At 42.2% G+C, this 22,449-nt stretch overlaps 1 protein-coding gene across 1 annotated transcript in view; it reads left to right on the top strand.

The window, feature by feature from the left end:
- The first annotated feature begins 6,795 nt into the window (after positions 1 to 6,795).
- LOC135052765 (vomeronasal type-2 receptor 116-like) overlaps positions 6,796 to 22,449 on the top strand; it is an 84,403-nt gene continuing 68,749 nt past the window's right edge. Inside the window, exons 1-3 of the mRNA XM_063957446.1 lie at positions 6,796 to 6,854; positions 13,818 to 13,917; positions 15,455 to 15,757. Coding sequence (XP_063813516.1) covers positions 6,796 to 6,854; positions 13,818 to 13,917; positions 15,455 to 15,757 — 462 coding nt within the window. The remainder of the gene's footprint in view (positions 6,855 to 13,817; positions 13,918 to 15,454; positions 15,758 to 22,449) is intronic.

Below are 22,449 nucleotides of genomic sequence, written 5' to 3'. Positions count from 1 at the left end.
TAAGAACGGATGATCGACTATTCTATAAGGACTGAGCTGGATGCCTATGACTATTCCACTGGCATTTATTTCATCCATTAATAGGGTGATTTGTTTTTATTATTATTGTTGCACTGACAAAAGGTCTTCTCCTTTTTCATGGTGGTTGGAGAGCGCTATTATCTGTTCACACTATCTTCTTCCAAATGTACTAATCTAAATGTGTTTTTGGGTGCACATTTATGTGTGAATTGTTCAGCTGCACTTCTACCTAGTGCGCACAATTTTTCAAAGTATTGTTCTTTTGTTATTCTGTGGTAAAGTGTCACTGGCTTCAAGCTTCCAGCATGTCACTTACATCGCTTTCAGCTTCCAGCAGTGATTGGTGTTACCATCTGCCTACAGCGGTGCTTCATATCATCTCCAGCAGTATTCATATATCGTCCTGCATATCATTCCACACAACATCGGACCACAGTATCCATCAATGCTCACCATCGAACTGTTGCTCCAGTGGTGAGTTAAGCACATCTTTCCTCACACCAGTTCCGTCCGGTAGTCTCTGGCAATCCTACCTACATCTCTTCAACCTCAGTGTATCAGTGCCTATCCCAGTCTCCTGTCTACCACCTACTGGGCAGTACTTGCTCGTTCCTCAATACAGCGGTTAGCTGTGGCCACAGACTTTCCAACTCCGGATTTTGGAAAGGACTTTGTTATCTTGTTCTGCATAGCCACAGTCTCAAATACCAGTTGCATTCCCAGGAACTGTACTGCATTTTCATTCTGCACTCACTGTTGAGGATATCTTATTGCCAAGATGTATACTGTGTGTTCAATAAATTGACTGTTTAATTTTACTCCGTTGTTGTGGTCACGCCTTCAGGTTCATGGTGTTCTAACATCCTGTATGTCTAGCAAACTAATCTCATCTCAACGGTTCACCTACATGCCAGCTTTTGCATCTGAGGCTTCCCTCAGTCATCCTCAGCCCTCAGTTGTGACAGTAAGCACTGACCATATGGATACAGCCAGAGACCAGGGCCAAGCTATCAGCCTGATAAAACAACTTGCAGCCCGTTTAGAACATCAGGAGGCAAGTGATTTGCTGTCTCCAGGACCTCTCCTCCTGGCTGGATGGGATTCAAACAACCCTCTGTGGTCCAGGGGCGTTCAGTGTGCCGACTACAGTACCTTTGGTGGTAACCCCACCCACAAGTCCCGTTTCTGCTCCTCGTCTTCATCTGCTGACACAAGCCAAGTTTGATGGTTCCCCTGAAGCCTGTCAAGGTTTTCTAAACCAGTGTGAAATTCACTTTGAGTTGCAGCATGACAACTTTCCAACCGACCTCACCAAGGTTACCTACATCATCTCCCTCCTCAGTGGTCCTGCTCTGGATTGGGACTCACCTCTATGGGAGAAGTCTGATGTCCTGATTTCTTCCTATACAATTTTCGTGGCAACCTTCAGGCGCATGTTCTACGAGCCAGGACATGTGACATCTGCCTCCACTGATCTATTCCAGCTACATCAGGGAACATGTACAGTCAGTCAATATTTAGTACAATTCCAGATCATTTCATGTAAACTCTCATGGAATGATGACGCTCTCTACACAGCTTTCTGGCAAGGGTTTTCTGAGCGAATTAAAGATGAGCTTGCTACTAGAGACTTACCTCCTGAAATTGATGAGCTCATATCCCTATGCATCAAAGTTCATCTCAGATTCTGTGAAAGGGCAATTGAACGATGATGGTCCACACTTCTTAAAACCTCCAGTGTTATACCTCCTCGTCAGTTATCTCCACCCAAAGATGAGCCCATGCAGTACAACATACTCTCGTCTGTCTCCTGCAGAGCATAGAAGACGCTTATCAGAACACCTGTGTCTATATTGTACTGCTCCATCTCATGTCATCAACGCTTGTCCGAAGCGTCAGGGAAACTCCAAATCCTAGCCAATCAAGGAGAGGGTCAGCTAGGAGTAATTAATTCCTCTCAATCTTTATGTAACTGTAACCTTCCAGTTTCTCTTCAGGCATCTCAGCGCTCCAGGAATCTCATCGCTCTGTTGGATTCTGGAGCAGCCGGAAACTTTGTGACTGCGGAATTTGTTGAGCAGTGGTCCCTACCCACCGAGAGACTCTCATCCTCCATATGCCTGACTGTGGTGGATTGCAGCAGGATTTCCGACTCAGTCATTAATCTTAAGAACCTGCCTATCCGTCTGAAGTTAGGAGCTCTTCACTCTGAGTTGATATCTATTCTGATCATTCCAAAAGCCATGCATCCTGTGGTTCTAGGCCTTCTATGGCTTCGTCTCCATAATCCACAAACTGATTGAAAGATTACACATATCTTTACATGGAGTCCTTCCTGTTCAGAGACTTGTCTTATAAAAAGGTACTTCCAGCTTGCACCTCTTCTTCCAAGTCTACAGATGTTTCACCGTACCAAGATTTCACTGATGTTTTTAGTAAATTCTCTGCAGATATTCTTCCTCCTCACAGGGAGTGGGATTGTCCCATTGATCTCATTCCAGGGAAGTCTCCACCTCGAGGATGCACCTATCCGTTGTCGCTTCCATAGACACACTCCATGGAAGAGTATATAAAAGGAAACCTTGCCAAAGGTTTCATTCTACCTTCCTCCTCACCGGTTGGCACAGGCTTCTTCTTTGTGAAAAAGAAAGATGGTGGTCTGCGACCCTGTATTGACTACTGTGGGCTCAACGACATCGCAGTGAAAAATCAGTATCCTTTGCCTCTTATCTCCGAGCTTTTTTATCGTGTCAGTGGAGCCACCATCTTTTCCAAGTTGGACCTGAGGGGTGCATACAATCTCATACGTATCCGTAAGGGTGACGAGTAAACGATCGCGTTTAACGCCCGTGATGGACATTACGAGTACCTCATCATGCCTTTTGGACTAAGTAATGCTCCAGCAGTATTCCAACATTTTGTGAACAACATTTTTTGTGATGTCCTCTACCGACATGTTGTGGTCTACCTCAATGATATTTTTATCTTTGCTAATGACAAAAAGGAGCATCATCATTGGGTCAAGGAAGTTCTGTCCCATCTCCGTGCCAACCATTTCTATTGTAAATTGGAAAAATGTGTGTTCAAGGTCAAGTCAATTCCGTTTCTGGGGTACACCGTGTCCGGTTCCAGATTAGAGATGGATCCTGAGAAACTTCAGGCTATCCATGATTGGCGAATACCCACAACTCTCAAGGGTGTTCAAAGATTTCTGGGGTTTACCAATTATTACAGGAGGTTCATTCGGGGCTTCTCTACTATTGTAGCACCTCTCACTGCTCTTACAAGAATAGGTGCTAATCCCTCCAAGTGGTCGGAAGAAGTTACTCAAGCTTTTTATCTACTAAAACAGAAGTTTGTCTCCACTCCAGTTCTGAAAAAGATTAATACCAGCTCACCCTTCACCTTAGAGGTGGATGCCTCTTCAGTCAGAGTCGGCGCTGTGCTCTCTCAAACAGACGAGGATGGCCACTTACATCCCTATGGCTTCTTCTCACAGAAGTTCTCGTCTGCTGAGCGTAATTATGCCATTGGTGATCAAGAACTTTTAGCTATTAAACTCGCTCATGAAGAATGGAGATATCTACTGGAGGGAGCTTCTCATACCATCACTATCCACACAGACCACAAGAACCTTCTGTACTTAAATGCCACCCAATGCCTCTACTCTCGTCAAGCCAGATGGGCACTCTTCTTTTCCAGGTTTGACTTTAAACTTTCATTTTGTCCAGGGTCACAGAATCGTAAGGCTGATGCTCTTTCCCGCTCCTGGGAGCAAGAAAATTAGTCTGAGTCTACTGGTAAATATCCCATTCTCGATCCAGTGGTATTCTCCGCTGAGAGAGTGGACTCTATGCATCCGCCACGGAAAAGCTATGTGAAACCGTCCCTTAGAAGGAAGCTCTTGCAGTGGGTGCATTCCTTTCACTTCTCCAGACATGCGGGTATTTAGAAAACCTTTAAATTGATTTCCAGATCATACTGGTGGCCGACCCTGAAGAAAGACACTGCAGAGTTTATCGCATCCTGCCCTAAATGTGCCCAGCACAAGGTACCTCGCCAGTTGCCCGCTGGACAACTGGTACCCTTGTCGTTTCCTCATCGCCCATGGACCCATTTATCTATGGACTTTATTTCAGATCTTCCTGAATGTAACAAATATAATACATCTGGGTTGCAGTTGACCGGTTCACCAAGATGGATCACTTCGTTTCTCTCACCGGTCTTCCATCAGCTTCCAAGCTGGCTCAAGTTTTTATTCAAGAAATTTTCAGACTACATGGTCTTCCAGAAGAGATTATCTCTGATAGAGGTGTCCAGATCGTAGCCAAATTCTGGCGAAGTCTGTGTTCACCACTCCAAGTCAAGCTAAAGTTTTCCACCGCTTATCACCCCCAAACAAATGGGCAAACCGAAAGGGTGAATCAGGACTTGGAGTCCTTCCTCTGAATTTAAATATCATCTTCTCAAGACAACTGGATTCATCTTCTTCCATGGGCCGAATTATGTCATAATAACCAGTACCACTCTTCATCCTCTTCTACGCCATTCTTTGCCAGTTACGGTCTCCATCCAAAGGTTCCAGAGTTTCAACCGCTTCCAGCAACAGCAGTACCTGCAGCTGATGTCGCCTTTTGTCAGTTTTCTAAAAACTGGAAGAATATCCAGACAGCTCTCTTGAAAGCTTCCTCAAGGTACAAAAAGTTTGCAGACAAGAAGGGTAGAGCAATTCCAGCCCTCAAACCAGGTGACCGTATTTGGCTGTCTACTAAAAATCTGAGTTTAAGAGTTCCAAGTATGAAGTTTGCTCCTCGGTACATCGGCCACATTATACAAAATATCCATTTGTTTAAAGTACGGCGTCTCCTACCATGCACGGCCTCCGCCGCCATTACTGCCGGTTCTCACATGTAAGTACAAAGACTTTCCCTCCAGTTTCAAACATGGGCGCAGCCATGTTTGTTTTTCATCACATGTTGTTTTCAGCCTATCCTCTGCAGTCTGGACTCTGCCTTAATTATCCAGCCAATCCTTGCTCATCAGCTAGTACAAATATCCTGCTCCAGGGCTGAATAATCGTCAGTGCTTTGGTTGTCAATCCTGCATACATGTCTCTCCTGATTGGTGAATTCTCAGCTTGACTTTCCAGATATTCCAGCTCCTGTGATTCAGCTTCTACAAAATACCGGCAGCAATCACCATCCTGCGGTGCAGCCTGAATCCTGCAGTGTTCCAGCTCTGCTTCCTGGCTTTCTACTGCTGCGGTCCTGACATCGGCTTCTAGCATTGGTTCTATTCTGCCTCCAGCTTCCAGTGGTGTCCTGGTATCGTTATTGCTTCCATTATCTACAGCATCGTTCACTAGCTTCTGTGGTAAAGTGTCACTGGCTTCAAGCTTCCAGCATGTCACTTACATCGCTTTCAGCCTCCAGCAGGGATTGGTGTTACCATCTGCCTACAGCGGTGCATCATATCATCTCCAGCGGTATTCATATATCATCCTGCATATCATTCCACACAACATCGGACCACAGTATCTATCGATGCTCACCATCGAACTGTTGCTCCAGTGGTGAGTTCAGCACATCTTTCCTCACACCAGTTTCGTCCAGTAGTCTCTGGCAATCCTACCTACAGCTTTTCAACCTCAGTGTATCAGTGCCTATCCCAGTCTCCTGTCTGCCACCTACTGTGCAGTACTTGCTCATTCCTCATTACAGCAGTTAGCTGTGGCCACGGACTTTCCAACTCCGGATTTTGGAAAGGACTTTGTTTTCTTGTTCTGCATAGCCACAGTCTCAAATACCAGTTACATTCCCAGGAACTGTACGGCATTTTCATTCTGCACTCACTGTTGAGGATTTCTCATTGCCAAGATTTATACTGTGTGTTCAATAAACTGACTGTTATATTTTACTCCATTGTTGTGGTCACGCCTTCGGGTTTATGGTGTTCTAACATCCTGTATGTCTAGGAACCTAATCTCAATCTCAATGGTTCACCTACATGCCAGCCCCTACATCTGAGGCTTCCCTCAGTCAGCCTCAGCCCTCAGTTGTGACACTTGGCTGTGGACTAGTGGAGCCTGATGCTGGTTTTTAAAAGTCGAGGTGCTAATACATCTTTTTTTCCAAATATTTTGAAACCAAGGGCCAAATTTACTAAAGTTGGATTTTGGTGATTTAAGTGATTTAGCATTCTGTTTCAATTTGATTTCCATTCAATGTGGGTTTTAGTTGATTTATTAAAGACCAAATAAAATGTCAATAATAAAGACAGATTCAACTCATATCCCAATAGAAATCACATTTCTTAAAAATATCAATGTTTTCCCATAGACCAACATGAAATCCCCTAATTTAAGAAAGTTCAATTTGATATTGAACTCTAAATCGAACTCCAAATCAAACCCCAAATCCCAAACTGTTTAGACTGATCTTAGATGATCAATTTTGATTTCTAAGCTCTTTCTAATAATAGGAAATTGTTAGTGATGACTTTTTGAGTACCCAAAAACATATGGGGCAGTGTAGAAGTATCAAAAATGGGTGACCATGGTTATGATATGTTCTGCTCCCACCTACACAATACAATTCATCACCTGACTGAGATAACCCTGCAGGAACAATCAGAGCACCAGCAGCAGCTTAATGAGCTGAATAGAGCACATATTTATACTTATAAACATCAAACGTAATCTATTACTATGCAATAGATAGCACCAGAGCACAATATTGGGCAATTTGGCTGATAAATATAATGACATTTATAAACATGAGTGAAGTAACCGGCTCTCCTGATTCAGCCCATGATGCCAGAGGGATGGTTGTTGTGTAAGATACCAGTATGTGGTAATAAAGCAACTAATAAAGATGCACAATAATATAGAGACCCAATCCATGTCAAAATTCCTCTTTGTTTTTTTCCATGTGGACTACAATTGGGACCTGTAACCTGTGCCGAGCACAGCGGTAGCATAGCGAAGCACCTTGCCCGAAGTGAAGAGAGTCATGCGAAGGGACACGGGGCACTAATTGAGGTTCCTCATCACTTTACGAAGAAAACAACACAAAAAACATCAAAACTTGTCAACATTTTTTCTTGCCGACCTTGTTCATGTCGACATATTTCAAGTGTCGACCTAGCCACTGTAGACCAATAGGTGTCAACCTATTGGGTGTCAACCTAGACACTGTCCACCCTGAGTCCCATACCCCTATAATGACCCTGGTGTAGCTATGTTAATAAGTTTAACTAAAAACTGTAATTCACAATATTTCTCAAATATGTTCTTTTTTAAATGCTAAATACTGGGATATTTCTTTTGGTTAGGAAATTTATCTAATCCATTTTTAAACATATTGACTGATTCCACTAATACTACATTTTCTGGCAGAGAATTCCAAATCCTTACTGCACTTACTGTGAAGAGTCCTGTCCTGCATTGGGTATAAAATGTTTTTCTCCTCTAACATCAGAGGGTGACCGCGTGTTCAGTGTACAGATTTTTTTTAAATCGCCTGATAGCTCTTTGTATTGTCCCGCTATAAATTTGTAAGTATCAATAATTTCTCCTCTTAGATGCCTCTTTTTGAGTGTAAACATATCTAACCTAGCAAGCATTTACTCATATTCCAGTTCCTCTAACCCCTTAATCAATTTGGTGGCTCGCCTCAGAACCTTTTCAAGTTCCATGATATCTTTTTTATAGTATAACCCCAGAAATGTACACATTAGGGATCATTCAGACCTGATCACACACTTGGATTTTTGCTGCGCTGCGATCAGTTCAGAACTGCACATGCGTATGCACCGCAATGCATAGGTGCATTATACGAGTACAAAGCGGATAGTTGCTGGGTGATGGATTATACGAAGAATCCATTCGCACGGCCGATTGCAAGGAGATTGACAGGAAGAAGGTGTTTGTGAGTGTCAACTGACCATTTTCTGGGAATATTTGAAAAAACACAGGTGTGTCCAAGCGTTTGCAGGGTGGGTGTCTGACATCAGTTCCAGTACTGCTTTCTCTGATCTACATTATCACTTACTTTTTCATATACTGTACACTAATTAAGTTAGTCTGACAATACCTATTCCTCACAAAACCGTGATGGTTCCTATTAATAACTTTGGAGGTCTCCAAGAACTCCTGTATGCTATACCTTATTATAATGTACCTGCCAATATTTTTCCCATTATATTTGTCAAACTTACAAGTCTATAATTTCCGGGATGAGTTTTAGTTCCCTTTTTAAATATTGGGACTTCCTCTGCTATACACCAGCCCTTTGGTTCCAAGACTGATGGAATTGTATCATAGAAAATCAAATATAAAGGCTTTGCTAATTCTGAGTGAAGCTCCATAAGAATCTTTGGATGAAGACCATCAGGACCTGGAGATTTATTTATCTTAATTTTACTTAGTCTCTCCTGGACTACTTACTCATTTAACAAAGCACTTAGCAACGGGACCTTATCATGGCTTTTGTTGTGCATTACTCCAACAAACTGAACCTCTCTAGTAAATACCTATGAAAAAAAAGTTAAATAATTCATCGTTTTCTTTGTCCTCATTAATCAAGACACCCAACTCACCCTATAATGGTCCTATGTTCCCCTTTTTTAACCTTTCACTGTTTATATACAGTACTTTAATTGTTTTCAATTTTAGCAGCTCTGATTCCTTTTTTCATTTTATGTTACATTCTTTGTATTATTGGAATGATTCTGCCTTCCCGGTGGATTTAAATGATTTGAACGCATGCCTATTTTAATTTATTTGTACCTTATCCTTTTATAAAGCCACATTGGTTTGAATTTACTACTCCTACGTTTGCTGCACATGGGAATGAACTTTTCAATGTTCTTATTCAGTAAAGTTTTGAAAGCCTCCCACATTTCATCTGGATCCTTAAAATGAAACAAAGGGCCTAATTCAGTGTTGATTGCAGCAGCAAATTTATTAGCAGTTGAGCAAAACCATGTGCACTGCAGCGGGGGAAGGTATAACATGTGTAGAGAGAGTTAGATTTAGGTGGGGGGTGTTAAAACTGAAATCTAAATTGCAGACAGTATTTACCCTGCACAAAAACAAAATAACCCATCCAAACCTAACTATCTCTGCAAATGTTATATCTGCCACACCCGCAGTGCACATGGTTTTGCCCACCTGATAACAGCTTTGCTGCTGTGATCAACTCTGAATAACCCCCATAGTTTTCCAATTAATTTCCTTTAGTGTATGTTTCAGCATTTTGAATTTTGCTTTTCTAAAGTTTAAGATCTTAGTTGTGCCCATATAGAGCTGTTTTTGAAACTATTGTCGAATGTAACCATTCTGTATTATGATCGCTTTTTCCCAAGGTCTCCCCTACTTTAGTATTTGATATTATCGCCACATTATTAGTTAGTACCAGATCCAGTATAGTCCTTAGTCTAGTTGGTTCTTAGATTACTTGAGACAAATAATGATTTTTTAGCATTGTTAAGAACTTGTTTTCCCTGGCTGTATCATCTGATTTGGTTTTCCAATTTATATCCAGATAGTTAAAATCACTAATGATTAGTACCTTCCCCAGTCTTGCAGCATTTTTGATTTGCTGCAAGAGTTGTAATTCCCCATTCACACTAATATCCGGTAGTTTGTATCATGTCCCTGTTAGTAACTTTTTTGTACAGATGGAGCCACGCTCATCTGATGCGGCTCCATCGCATTCCAGCGTAGTCAGCATGATCCGTCCACCTAGTCACACTGGGAGCATACAGAGAATGTGTGCCAGACAATGGGGTATATGCAATTAGCGGCGAATCGCTGAAATTTTTCGCCCGTATTTTTATTCGACACAATTCGACCATTGAATTCTGGCAAGTGGGTGCCGAAATTCACCATATTCAATGAAAAACGGATTAGACAGTCCCGCTGTCGAAAAACGGCCGATTTGACGGATTTTGATCTGATTTTTAAAAAAAACGGTAAAAAACTGGAAAAAACCCAAAAAAAATTGCGTGGGGTCCCCCCTCCAAAGCATAACCAGCCTCGGGCTCTTCGAGCTGGTCCTGGTTCTAAAAATTCGGGAAAAAAATGGACAGGGGATCACCAGTATTTTTAAAACCAGCACCGGGCTCTGTTCCTGTTGCTGGTGCAAAAAATATGGGGGACAAAAAGAGTAGGGGTCCCCCATATTTTTTACACCAGCATCGGGCTCCACTAGCTGGACAGATAATGCACAGCCGGGGGTCACTTTTATACAGCGCCCTGCGGCCGTGGCATTAAATATCCAACTAGACACCCCTGGCCGGGGTACCCTGGGGGAGTGGGGACCCCTTCAATCAAGGGGTCCCCCCCAGCCACCCAAGGGCCAGGGGTGAAGCCTGAGGCTGTCCCTTCCATACAAGGGCTGCGGATGGGGGCTGATAGCCTTGAGTAGTTGTCAAGAATATTGTTTTTTTCCTGTAGTACTACAAGTCCCAGCAAGCCTCCCCCGCAAGCTGGTACTTGGAGAACCACAAGTACCAGCATGTTGGAGAAAAACGGGCCCGCTGGTACCTGTAGTACTACTGGAAAAAAAATACCCAAATAAAAACAGGAGACACACACCTTGAGAGTAAAACTTTATTTCACACCTGCTGACACACACATACTTACCTATGTTGACATGCCGACTCCAACGTCTCCTGATCCGACGATCCGGGGTACCTGTAAATAAAATTATACTCATCTCAATCCAGTGTCCAGATATAAATCCTCGTACTTGGCAAAAAGAAAAACGAACACCCGACCAAGCCGGACTGAAAGGGGTCCCATGTTTACACATGGGACCCTTTTCCCTGAATTCCGGGACCCCACGTGACTGCTGTCACAGAGGTCCCTTCAGCCAATCAGGAAGCGCTACTTCGTGGCACTCACCTGATTGGCTGTATGCGCGTCTGAGCTGTCAGACAGCGCATCGCACAGCTCCCTCCATTACTTTCAATGGTGGGAACTTTGCCGTCAGCGGTGGGGTTACCCGCGGTCAGTCGCTGACCGCAGGTGACCTCACCGCTAACCGCAAAGTTCCCACCATTGAATATAATGGAGAGGCTTTGCGATGCGCTGTCTGACAGCTCAGACGCGCAGCCAATCAGCAGAGTGCCAGGACGTTGCGCTCGCTGATTGGCTGAAGGTTATTTGGGTATTTTTTTTCCAGTAGTACTACAGGTACCAGGGGGACCCCTACTCTTTTTGTCCCCCGTTTTTTTTTTTGCACCAGCACCAGGCGCAGAGCCCGGTGCTGATTTTAAAAATACGGGGGATCTCCTGTCCATTTTTTCCCTGGATTTTTAGAACCAGGACCAGCTCGAAGAGCCCGAGGCTGGTTATGCTTTGGAGGGGGGACCCCACGCCATTTTTTTCCGGGATTTTACCATTCCATCTAAAAAAATATATATATATATTTTTTTTAAATATATAAATAATACTTGTGCCTACAAAAAAGACAATCCAAGTACCTAATCCCTTCTAATATAAATAGATATGCTATTACCAATAAAAAAAAAACACCAAAAAAAACATGTTTTAAAAATGTTTTATTCAATTACCCCACCAAAGTGTGGCGGATTGAAAATGACGAATTTACTGTCTAAAAGCACTGTTGTCGAATTTCCAAACTTCAATTGAATATACTTTTGTCGAATTGCCGCATTTGTACCATTGCAGAAATTTCGAATTTGACAAATGTCGAATTTCCAAAAGTCGAATTTTGAAAGTCCGTTTTTTTGACGGAAAGTACTGAATTGCATTGTCGATTTTTTTTCTTTGGCGAAAAAGTCCAGTTTTTCGACAATTTCGGGAATTCGACCGCAATTGCATATACCCCAATATGTCTATTCGTGGTCAACAAATAGATGTTTACCTTTGATCAAGTGGCCTAGACATCTAAAATACGCAAAGGTAAAAGGCTATTTGTCTTACATTAGAATACAATACAACAACAGATTTCACAATATTGTACGAGTGACCAGGGACTCCAATGACATGTGTATAGAGATATGATCCTTTGATCACCTCCTAGAATTCTAGGTTAAATAGAGGGTCATGTCATACTGATAGCAGCCTCCATTGAGACCTGAGATTGGCAATAGGATTCCTTTGACTGACAAGACCTATGAGCTATGCAGCGACAGAAGGCTCCCTGGGACTACACCTTATGCTAGGACTCTGACCATCCTATATAACTACCTTAAGGAACGTGGATAAGTATATTTGAATTCTTGTCAATGGTATTGTAAATAAATGATTGTTAAACTGTATTAGTGTTCCTGACTCTCACTAGACTTCCGATATAATAGTCCCACTGGGATCAAAATTTGCGCATTATGTGCAAAACAGAAAGTAAAATTACTGAATATGTTTCAAATGTAAACAATAAAAAAGAAAAAATCAATGATTTTATTACATGTAGGAGCAAAAATGTGTATTTATTAAAATGCAGTTGCGCTCTACAATATGTTGGACATATAGTACAAGTAGATCATTAAAGGAGCGGCTGAATGAATATAATCGTAACATTAGGAAGGGATATGATAGGCATAGCGTTTCTGCACATTTCCAAGACAAACATAACTGTGACATTAAGGAATTGAGAAATATATGTGACATTAAGATAGCTAAACCACATTGAAGAACTCGAGATGCAGAAACTGCACTGGCCAAACTTGAAATGAAAATTATATACTATGAGGACTTTGTACCCACAGGGGTTAAATGCAGATTTTGAGACCAAATGGTTTATATAAATACACTATGCTTAGGTACAAAGAGTTTGAAATGATATGATAAATACCTAATCATGTGCTTTTCTGTGCTACATACGTAGGCCTCTGGATGCACTGGGGATTATCCGAAAGGGGAAGGAATTGGATCTGTGAATTTATACATTGTATTTAGATCCATTTGAAGGACTGTAGTCTTTTCTTGGTAGATTTTTATACTTGATTGCTCCTCACAGTGGAGGTTTTTTAAGTTATTGGATACAGATTTACTGTGGATGTAGGCTTGCTCAAATACTTCAGTCTCATTACGTAATCCCAGATAGTCATGATGCTGAAGAAGTACCTGTCTGTATTAATCAGCATTCAGGACACCATTTGCTGAAATGCAGTCCATATTCTGCAAAAGGCATCCACTGTGCTTCTCTGTTGCCTACAGACGCTCATTATTGTACTGCTCTCCAGCCCTTTAGTGAACAATCTGCCTTCTGTTACTGCCAAATATTTCAACATTTGAATCATCAGTCTAGAGCGCCTGCTGCCATTTTTCTGTACCCCAGTTCCTATGTTTTCATAAATAGTGAAGCTGATTGCATAGTTTCCACATCAAAGGTATAACTTTTTGGCCCCAATTCTTCCATGAAGACCACTTCTGACCAGACTCCTCAGAAATGGAAATGGTGTGTGTACCTGTCCTCTGCTGACTACATAAGGTTGGATCATTTCACTCACAGTCTCAAGAAGAGCACCTGCAGTACAGGACTCTGCGCTACAGATGTGACCACTTTCACCTTATATATTTTGCTACAGTTGGAGCGTCATGTATAGCACAGCTAACTTTTTTTTACGAGTAGCGAGTGGATGGATTTTAGAATTTTTGTTTGCCATAATAATATGTATAAAGTAGTATGTTAAAGAAGCCAATAAAGAAAAATCACAAAACATAGCTAAATCTCTGAGTCCATGGCATGCTAAACTGTGCCATACGTGACAGGCTATTGGAAAGGTGTATGTGGACACATCTGTATATTCCTCCACTGATCAAGCAAGGTCAGGATTGCAGATGCTATAGAATTCAAAGAGGTCTGGGCCAAAAACAGTAATTTTCAAGTAAGCAGCAGCAGGTTCACACAATCCAAGGAGAAGGTAATATTACAAGAACTACAGTAAATACATATACTTCCTTCATTGTGTATTTACCATGTGTAGGATTTTGACTGCAGCCAAATAATATACACCCAAAATTAGTGAAACCAAGTGGCGCAACCTTATCACAACAAGATTTAGATGGTCAAGGAAAGGCTTACACAATAAATTTGATAGAATAGTTCCAGCTCCAGATTGATTAACAATGGGATAGTATAGCTGGTAAATTTGCATGTAGTAAGCAGAATCTCATTCTGGCTGGTTTTTACTTCTTAAATGTGTTCCCATAAGAAGCTTAAATAGAAAATAATGATAGTGCAATACCGTCTGTGTATATGATTTAAAATAAATTTAATACAAGACGCACTCACAAACAAAGGTTAAAAAACAGCATATAACAGAAGATATCCAGAAAACTGCAGCGGACAGTGTGGAGATATAGTCACCCAAAGTCCCGGTAACTAAAGGTGTCCCAAAACTGTCAAGTGTGTCCTCCGGATCCTCCGTAAATGCCGCACAGATAGGTCCCACAGGCTTAAGCGCTTTCGGATCATTTATCCTTCTTCAGAAGCGTGAGGGACAGCACAACTTAGCAACCTTTAAATAGCACACTGATTTAGGAGAATGGACACAGCTGTTTGATTCATTGAAGTCCTCCCGGCCGTCACGTACACATCACCGGAAGTGACGTTTGCGCTTCACTTCACAATCCCGGAAGTGGCATTACCGGAAGTGACGTCTGCGTGTCACGACTAGCGTGACTTGCGTTCCATTTCCCGTTTTCAATAACAAATGATCGGCAACATGTTTGATCCATATCTCAAAAATAAGAAATCAATATTACATTCTTATAAAACACATGTAAACATCTACATTAAATGGGATTGAGATAAATAATTACAAAGAAGAGATGAGGTAGATCTTAACACGGAATTAGTCCTTTAACGGAGATCCACTAAATCATTTAAACGATTTAAAAATTATTCTTTCGCAAGAAATTAAAATACAATTATTAAAAAAAGTTAATTAAAACATTTAATTAATTAAAAAAATTAATTAATTAAAAATGTTTTCATAAAAACCACTTCAGTTTAAAATCACTATTGAGGCCCAAAGGTACTAGAGTTTTCAGTTTATAAATCCACTTCATCTCCGTTTTGGATAAGGTGACTTCAGTTTCTTTATTACGTGGGGTTGGTTTTATAGTTTGGATGCCCCAAAAGGACTTAAAATGACAAGGTTTACATGCATGCTTGATTTTGAAGTGCTTAGAAACCGTATGTGTCTCTAAACCTTTTTTCACATTATAAATGTGTTCAGATAATCTGGTTTTAAGGTTCCTTGCAGCCAAATAATAGTTGAAGAGCAGGAGTTGTTCCAAAACTTCAAGTATACTAAAAGCATATGGCTGGAGCACTGATCTCAAATTCACAAAATACTGTACCATGTTAGAATATTGCTAATTACCCCAGTGATTACATTTTTTACTGCTATTATACTAAGCTACTACTTCTAACAGTATATTTCATTTCCATAGATCAATTATGGAGCCACTGACCCTGTCCTAAATGACAGACTATTATATCCAACTTTTTCCCGGATTGTCCCAGATGATCAGGACCGTTATGCAGCTATTGTTAAGTGTCTGCTACATTTTGGTTGGAACTGGGTTGGAGTCATTACACCAAGTGATGGTAGTGGGGACATGGAATTACTAGAAATGAGTAAACTGATGAGCCAACAAGGGATCTGCATTGAGTTTATCACGAAACTTTCCTTTGATTTAGACGTTAATAGAAAGAAACTTCAGGAGATGAAACAATTTACAGCTAGAATTCTAGTAATGTGTGGTGTTGGTTCCATGCATTTTTTTAATATTTTTTTTGAGAATGAAGCTTTTAATGAAAATTTTACATTAATCCTCAGTGACAAATGGACTTATGTAAAATATTTTGATGATATCTTCTTCCCATCCATAAATTGTAGCTTAATTTTTATATTACCTCCTAAAAAATTCCCCAATATTAATAATTTTATTAACAATGCAATCCCATTTGAAAGAACAAATGACCCAATACTGGAAGATATTTGGCTCCTGTTTTATAAATGTCTTTCACAAAATATTTTCAAAAATACTGTTTATCAGCGTATGTATCAGTTTTCTGGACATAATTGCAGTGGCAAAAATCATCTTCCAGGGACAATTTATGGCGTTGCAGAATTGAAGCCCCACTATACATACATGTCAGTATATGCTCTGGCTCATGCTCTGAACAGAATGAATCTGCATAAAAATAAAGATAAAACATTTGAATTAAAACAAACAGTAAGTTGTGTGTATGTAAGAGAGTAACGAGATAATTGTCCGTATTGAGAACTTGAATTTGATTTGCCAACACTATTGCCATGATGTTAGGCTCAAATCGATTGAATGGTGGCATAATTATACATCATTATCCAGTCAGTGGTTCTGCAGACTCATAAGTCTGTATTGGTCTTGTTTATCTTCAGGGTATAGAGTATAAACAGGATGTACTTATAATGCTTGTGGTCAGGATTCCGGTGTTCAGGAGACTGACTCCGGAATCAAAACCTCTGACATTTTACCAGCGGTCAGAATCCCTACACCTCCTCTAATTCACACTCAGCTGTTGGTTCCACACCACCTACCGAGTGGGAATAGAATCTATTGTGAGCAAATCTCACCACCGGGCCCAAAGTGCAGCAAGAACAGCAAACACAGGATGCCTCACTGCTTATATACCAACAGGTGGGTTGCCGCTGTCAGTATATCATACCGCACCCAGTATATACATGTCGCTGATCCCTCCATGTTGTCCTTTCTGCTGTGCTGCATATGTCATAGTCCCCCAGGTAAGCAGCTAATGTGACAAAGAAGACGGGAGTATATTATATCAGGAGGCATAGACAAACTAATTAGGTAATGTGGTTGGAAGTCAAGGAGTGATCTACATATGGTCATGGGTGGTGGGAAGAGCAGATGGGAAACAATCTATGTCTGAGGCAGGCATCTCAGGAAGATAAGTCATCAGTGTAAAGCCAGGACTGGAGAGGACAGATAAGTCACAGAGATCATTAGCAGTAATTGGCAGATACACAGTAGCATGTTCAGACACAACTAAAGGACAGTGACCCTCATTCATATCTGATCACAGCAGCAAATTTGTTAGCTAATGGCAAAACCATGTGCAGTGCAGGTGGTGGAGATGTAACATGTGCAGAGAGAGTTATATTTGGGTGGGGCGTGTCCAAACTGAAATCTAAATTGCAGTGTAAATATAAAGCAGCCAGTATTAACCCTGCACAGAAACAATATAACCCACCCAAATCTAACTCTCTCCATGCACATGTTATATCTGCCCCCCTGCAGTGCACATGGGGGGTAATTCAGACCTGATTGCTAGTAGGTGATTTTTGCACTGCTGCGATCAGATAGTCACCACCTACAGGGGGAGTGTATTTTCGCTGTGCAAGTGTGCAAACGCATGTGTAACAGAGCTATACATACAGATCTTATGCAGTCTCTGCACAGCCCAGGACTTACTCAGCCAATGCAATCACTTAAGCCTGTCCAGGACTGGAATTGATGTCAGACACCCTCCCTGCAAACCATTGGACATGCCTGCAACCACTCCCTGAAAACGGTCAGTTGCCACCCACAAATGCCTTCTTCCTGTCAATATCCTTGCGTTCATGCGTGCAAATGGATTGTTCACACAAACCCATTGCTGAGCGGCGATCTGATTTTTACCCGTGCAACACACCTGTGCATTGCGTTGCATAGGCATGCGCAGTTCAGACATGAACGCAGGCTGTACAAAAACGCAACCTAGCGTTCAGGTCTGAATTACCCCCATGGTTTTGCACATTAGATAACAAATTTGCTGCTGCAATCAGATCTGAATTACCACAAGTATCACTAGTTCAAGTATCACTAGAACTGGATATGTAGGTGTATTTCTGTATATACTGTAGAAGATTTGCTGTATCTAGAAAGTACTGTTGGTGAAGTACAGGGCTTGTTCCAAAACTCCAATATACTAGTAGCGACTGGCTGGAATTAAGTTCCCAATGTGCTGCTGTGTGTTACAATCCCAGTAACCACCCCAGATATTTTATTTGTATGTATGTAATAAATTGAGAGATAATTGTTTGACACTGACTTTTGGCCCTCGCATGGTAACATGTCAATCTCTCAGGTCCTACATCAGTCACATTTACTCTGTCAAACAGTTTTTCTTAGTTCTGTGGAAAACATAAAGACAAACAACAATAAAGTTGTCTGACAAAGCAACAACCTCTACATAGAAATACATGTAATGTTCCCTTTATTACCTAGCAATATGCATATGGAGAAGATCTAGCATCTACAGTAGATTGTGGTTTTTTTGGCATGGAACTAGCACATTGTTTCCACTAAATCAGCAGACTAACGAGGTGATTGCTAGCTGCTGTCATTAGCAGCGCAGCGATCAGGCTAAAAATAGTCACTTCTGCACATGCGTATGCGGTGCAGTGCACACGCGCGATGTACTTTCACAAAAGCCAATGCAGTTTCACACAAGGTCGAGCGACGCTTTTCAGTCGCACTGCTGATCGCTGAGTGATTGACAGGAATGTGGCGTTTCTGTGAGGTAACTGACAGTTTTCAGGGAGTGTGCTGAAAAACGCAGGCGTGTCAGATACAAACGCAGGCTTGCCTGGGGAAACGGGAGAGGGGCTGGCCGATTGCAGGGCATGTTCGTGACGTCAAAACAGGAACTAAATAGTCTGAAGTGATCGCTAGCTAGGAGTAGATCTGAAGCTACTGCTCTAATTTTTTTTTGTAGCCGCGCTGCAATCCTTTCGTTCGCACTTCTGCTAAGCTAAGATACACTCCCAGAGGGCGGCGGCTTAGCGTCTGCACGGCTGCTAAAAGCAGCTAGCGAGCGAACAACTCGGAATGAGGGCCTAAGTTACTTATTTCAGCAGACTGAACAGAGTTGAAAAAAATCATCATTACAATATGTTCTACTGTATCTGTGCAGTCATTCATAGAAGATGACAGAATACACAAGGGGCAAACTGCTGACTATCACACCATCCCTGGTCAGGGGAAAAATGGGCTATTCAGAGATATCAGGACTGACAGGGTCAGCATTTGGCACATTCTAAACTAAGGGTGACATGTACTTAGCAGTGATAAAGTGGATAAGTGAGCCATTGGAGAAGATGCCCATGCAACCAATCAGCATTGACGTAACATTTATAATTTGCATACTATAAAAGCATACAGAGCAGCTTATTGGTTGCCATGGGCAACTTCTCCACTCGCTCAATTCTCTACTTGTATCACTTCTTTGTACATGCCCCCCTTAAGAACAAAGTAGCCTATTTACTAAGCAGTGGAGAGAGATAAAGTGGACAGAGATAAAGTACCAGAGACTCAGCTCCTATCTGTCATGTTACAGGCTGTGTGTGATAAATGACAGCAGTTGGTTGGTTGGTACTTTATCACCTTCCTATTAGAGATGTGCAGCGGGCATTTTTCGGGTTTTGTGCTTTGGTTTTGGATTCGGTTCTGTGGTCGTGTTTTGGATTCGGACGCGTTATGGCAAAACCTTCCTTTCAAATTTATGTAGGATTCGGGTGGATTTTTTTTAAAAAAACCTCAAAAACAGCTTAAATCATAGAATTTTGGGGTAATTTTGATTCTATAATATTATTAATCTCAATAACCCTAATTTCCACTCATTTCCAGTCTATTCTGAACACCTCACACCTCACAATATTATTTTTAGTCCTAAAATGTGCACGGAGGTCGCTGGATGACTAAGCTAAGCGACCCAAGTGGGCGGCACAAACACCTGGCCCATCTAGGAGTGACACTGCAGTGTCAGACAGGATGGCAGATAAAAAAATAGTCCCCAAACCGCACATCATGCAAAGATAAATAAAAAAAAGAGGTGCAAGATGGAATTGCCCTTGGGTCCTCCCAACTTTATGTTGTATAATCAGGACATGCACACTTTAACAAACCCATCATTTCAGCAACAGGGTCTGCCACATCACTGTGGCTGAAATGATTGGTTGGTTTGGGCCCCCACCAAAAAAGAAGCAATCAATCTCTCCTTGCACAATTTGGCTCTACGGAGGCAAGATGTCCACCTCCTCCTCATCGTCAGATTCCTCACCCCTTTCACTGTGTACATCCCCCTCCTCACAGATTATTAATTCGTCCACACTGGAATCCACCATCACAGGTCCCTGTGTACTTTCTGGAGGCAATTGCTGGTAAATGTCTCCACGGAGAAATTTATTATAATTCATTTTGATGAACATCATCTTCTCCACATTTTCTGGAAGTAACCTCCTACACCGATCGCTGACAAGGTTACCGGCTGCCCTAAACACTGGAGCAACTTAGGTAAAATAAAGCCAGTTTGTGCAAGGGCCTCCAAATTGCCTCTTTTTCCTGCCAGTATACGTACGGACTGTCTGACATGCCAACTTGGATGCTGTCACTCATATAATCCTCCACCATTCTTTAAATGGTGACAGAATCATATGCAGTGACAGTAGACGACATGTCAGTAATCGTTGGAAGGTCCTTCAGCCTGTCCAGATGTCAGCACTTGCTCCTGACTGCCCTGCATCACGACCAGGGGTGGTTTTGGAATTGTTATCCTTCTCCTGTCAGCTCCGGTGGTGGTAGAAAATGAAGGAGGAGCTGTTGGCGGGTCACGTTCCGCTTGAGTTGACAAGTGTCTCACCAGCAGGTGTTTGAACATCTGCAGACTTGTGTCTGGCGGAAAGAGAGATACAACGTAGGCTTTAAACCTAGGATCGAGCACGGTGGCCAAAATGTAGTGCTCTGATTTCAACAGATTGACCACCCAAGCGAATGAAGGGCTCCAACCACAAGTCCCACATGCCTATCGGAATCGCTTTGTTTTACCTCCTCCTTCATTCTCTCCAGCTGCTTCTGCAAAAGCCTGATGAGGGGAATTACCTGACTTAGGCTGGCAGTGTCTGAACTGACTTCATGTGTGGCAAGTTCAAAGGGTTGGAGAACCTCGCACAACATATAAATCATTCTCCACTGCGCTTGAGTAAGGTGCATTCCCCTTCCTTTGCCTATATCATAGGCATATGTATAGGCTTGAATGGTCTTTTGCTGCTCCTCCATCCTCTGAAGCATATAGAGGGTTGAATTCCACCTCGTTACCACCTCTTGCTTCAGCTGATGGCAGGGCATGTTCAAGAGTGTTTGCTGGTGCTCCAGTCTTCAGCACGCGGTGCCTGAATGCCAAGAGTGGCCCGCAATTCTTCGGGCCACCGACAGCATCTCCTGCACTCCACTGTGGTTTTTAAAAAATTATTCACTACCAAATGCATTGTATGTGCAAAACATGGGACGTGTTGGAATTTGCCCACATGTAATGCACGCTCAATATTGGTGGCGTTGTCCGATGTCACAAATCCCCAGGAGAGTCTAATTGGGGTAAGCCAATCTGCAATGATGTTCCTCAGTTTCCGTAAGAGGTTGTCAGCTGAGTGCCTCTTATGGAAAGCGGTGATAGAAAGAGTAGCCTGCCTAGGAATGAGTTGGCATTTGTGAGATGCTGCTACTGGTGCCGCTGCTGCTGTTGTTGCTGCGGGAGGTAATACATCTACCCAGTGGGCCGTCACAGTAATATAGTCCTGAGTCTGCCCTGCTCCACTTGTCCACATGTCCGTGGTACAACTGCATGTTTTAGGAAACTGGTGACTCTTTTTCTGACGTCTGTGTACAATCTTGGTGTCGCCTGCCTAGAGAAGTGGATCCTAGATGGTATTTGGTACCGGGGACACACTACATCAAGCAATTCTCTAAGTCCCTGTGAACTAATGGTGGATACCGGACGCACATCTAACACCAACATAGTTGTCAATGCCTGAGTTATCTGCTTTGTAACAGGATGACTGCTGTGATATTTAATCTTACTCGCAAAGGACTGTTGGACAGTCAGTTGCTTAAAGGAAGTAGTACAAGTGGTCTTCCGACTTCCCCTCTGGGATGATGATCGACTCCCAGCAGCAACAACAGCAGCGCCAGCAGCAGTAGGCGTTACACTCAAGGATATATCGCAGGAATCCCAGTTAGGAGAGGACTCGTTAGACTTGCCAGTGACATGGCCTGCAGGACTATTGGCGTTCCTGTCTAAGGAGGAAATTGACATTGGTGGGGTGGTTTGCAGGAGCTTGGGTACAAGAGGAAGAAGGGATTTAGTTGTCAGTGGACTGCTTCCGCTGTCACCCAACATTTTTGAACTTGTCAATGACTTCTGATGAATGTGCTCCAGGTGACGTATAAGGGAGGATTTTCCTAGGTGATTAACGTCCTTACCCCTACTTATTACAGCTTGACAAAGGCAACACACGGCTTGACACCAGTTGTCCACATTTCTTTTAAAATAATTCCACACCGAAGAGGTGATTTTTATTGTATTTTGACCAGGCATGTCAATGGCCTTATTCATCCTACGGACA

The sequence above is a fragment of the Pseudophryne corroboree genome, chromosome 1 (genome assembly GCF_028390025.1).
Source record: "Pseudophryne corroboree isolate aPseCor3 chromosome 1, aPseCor3.hap2, whole genome shotgun sequence".
Taxonomy (NCBI): Eukaryota; Metazoa; Chordata; class Amphibia; order Anura; family Myobatrachidae; genus Pseudophryne; species Pseudophryne corroboree.
Note: the sequence above shows the minus strand (reverse complement) of the source record. Positions and strands in the feature narration are given on the sequence as shown.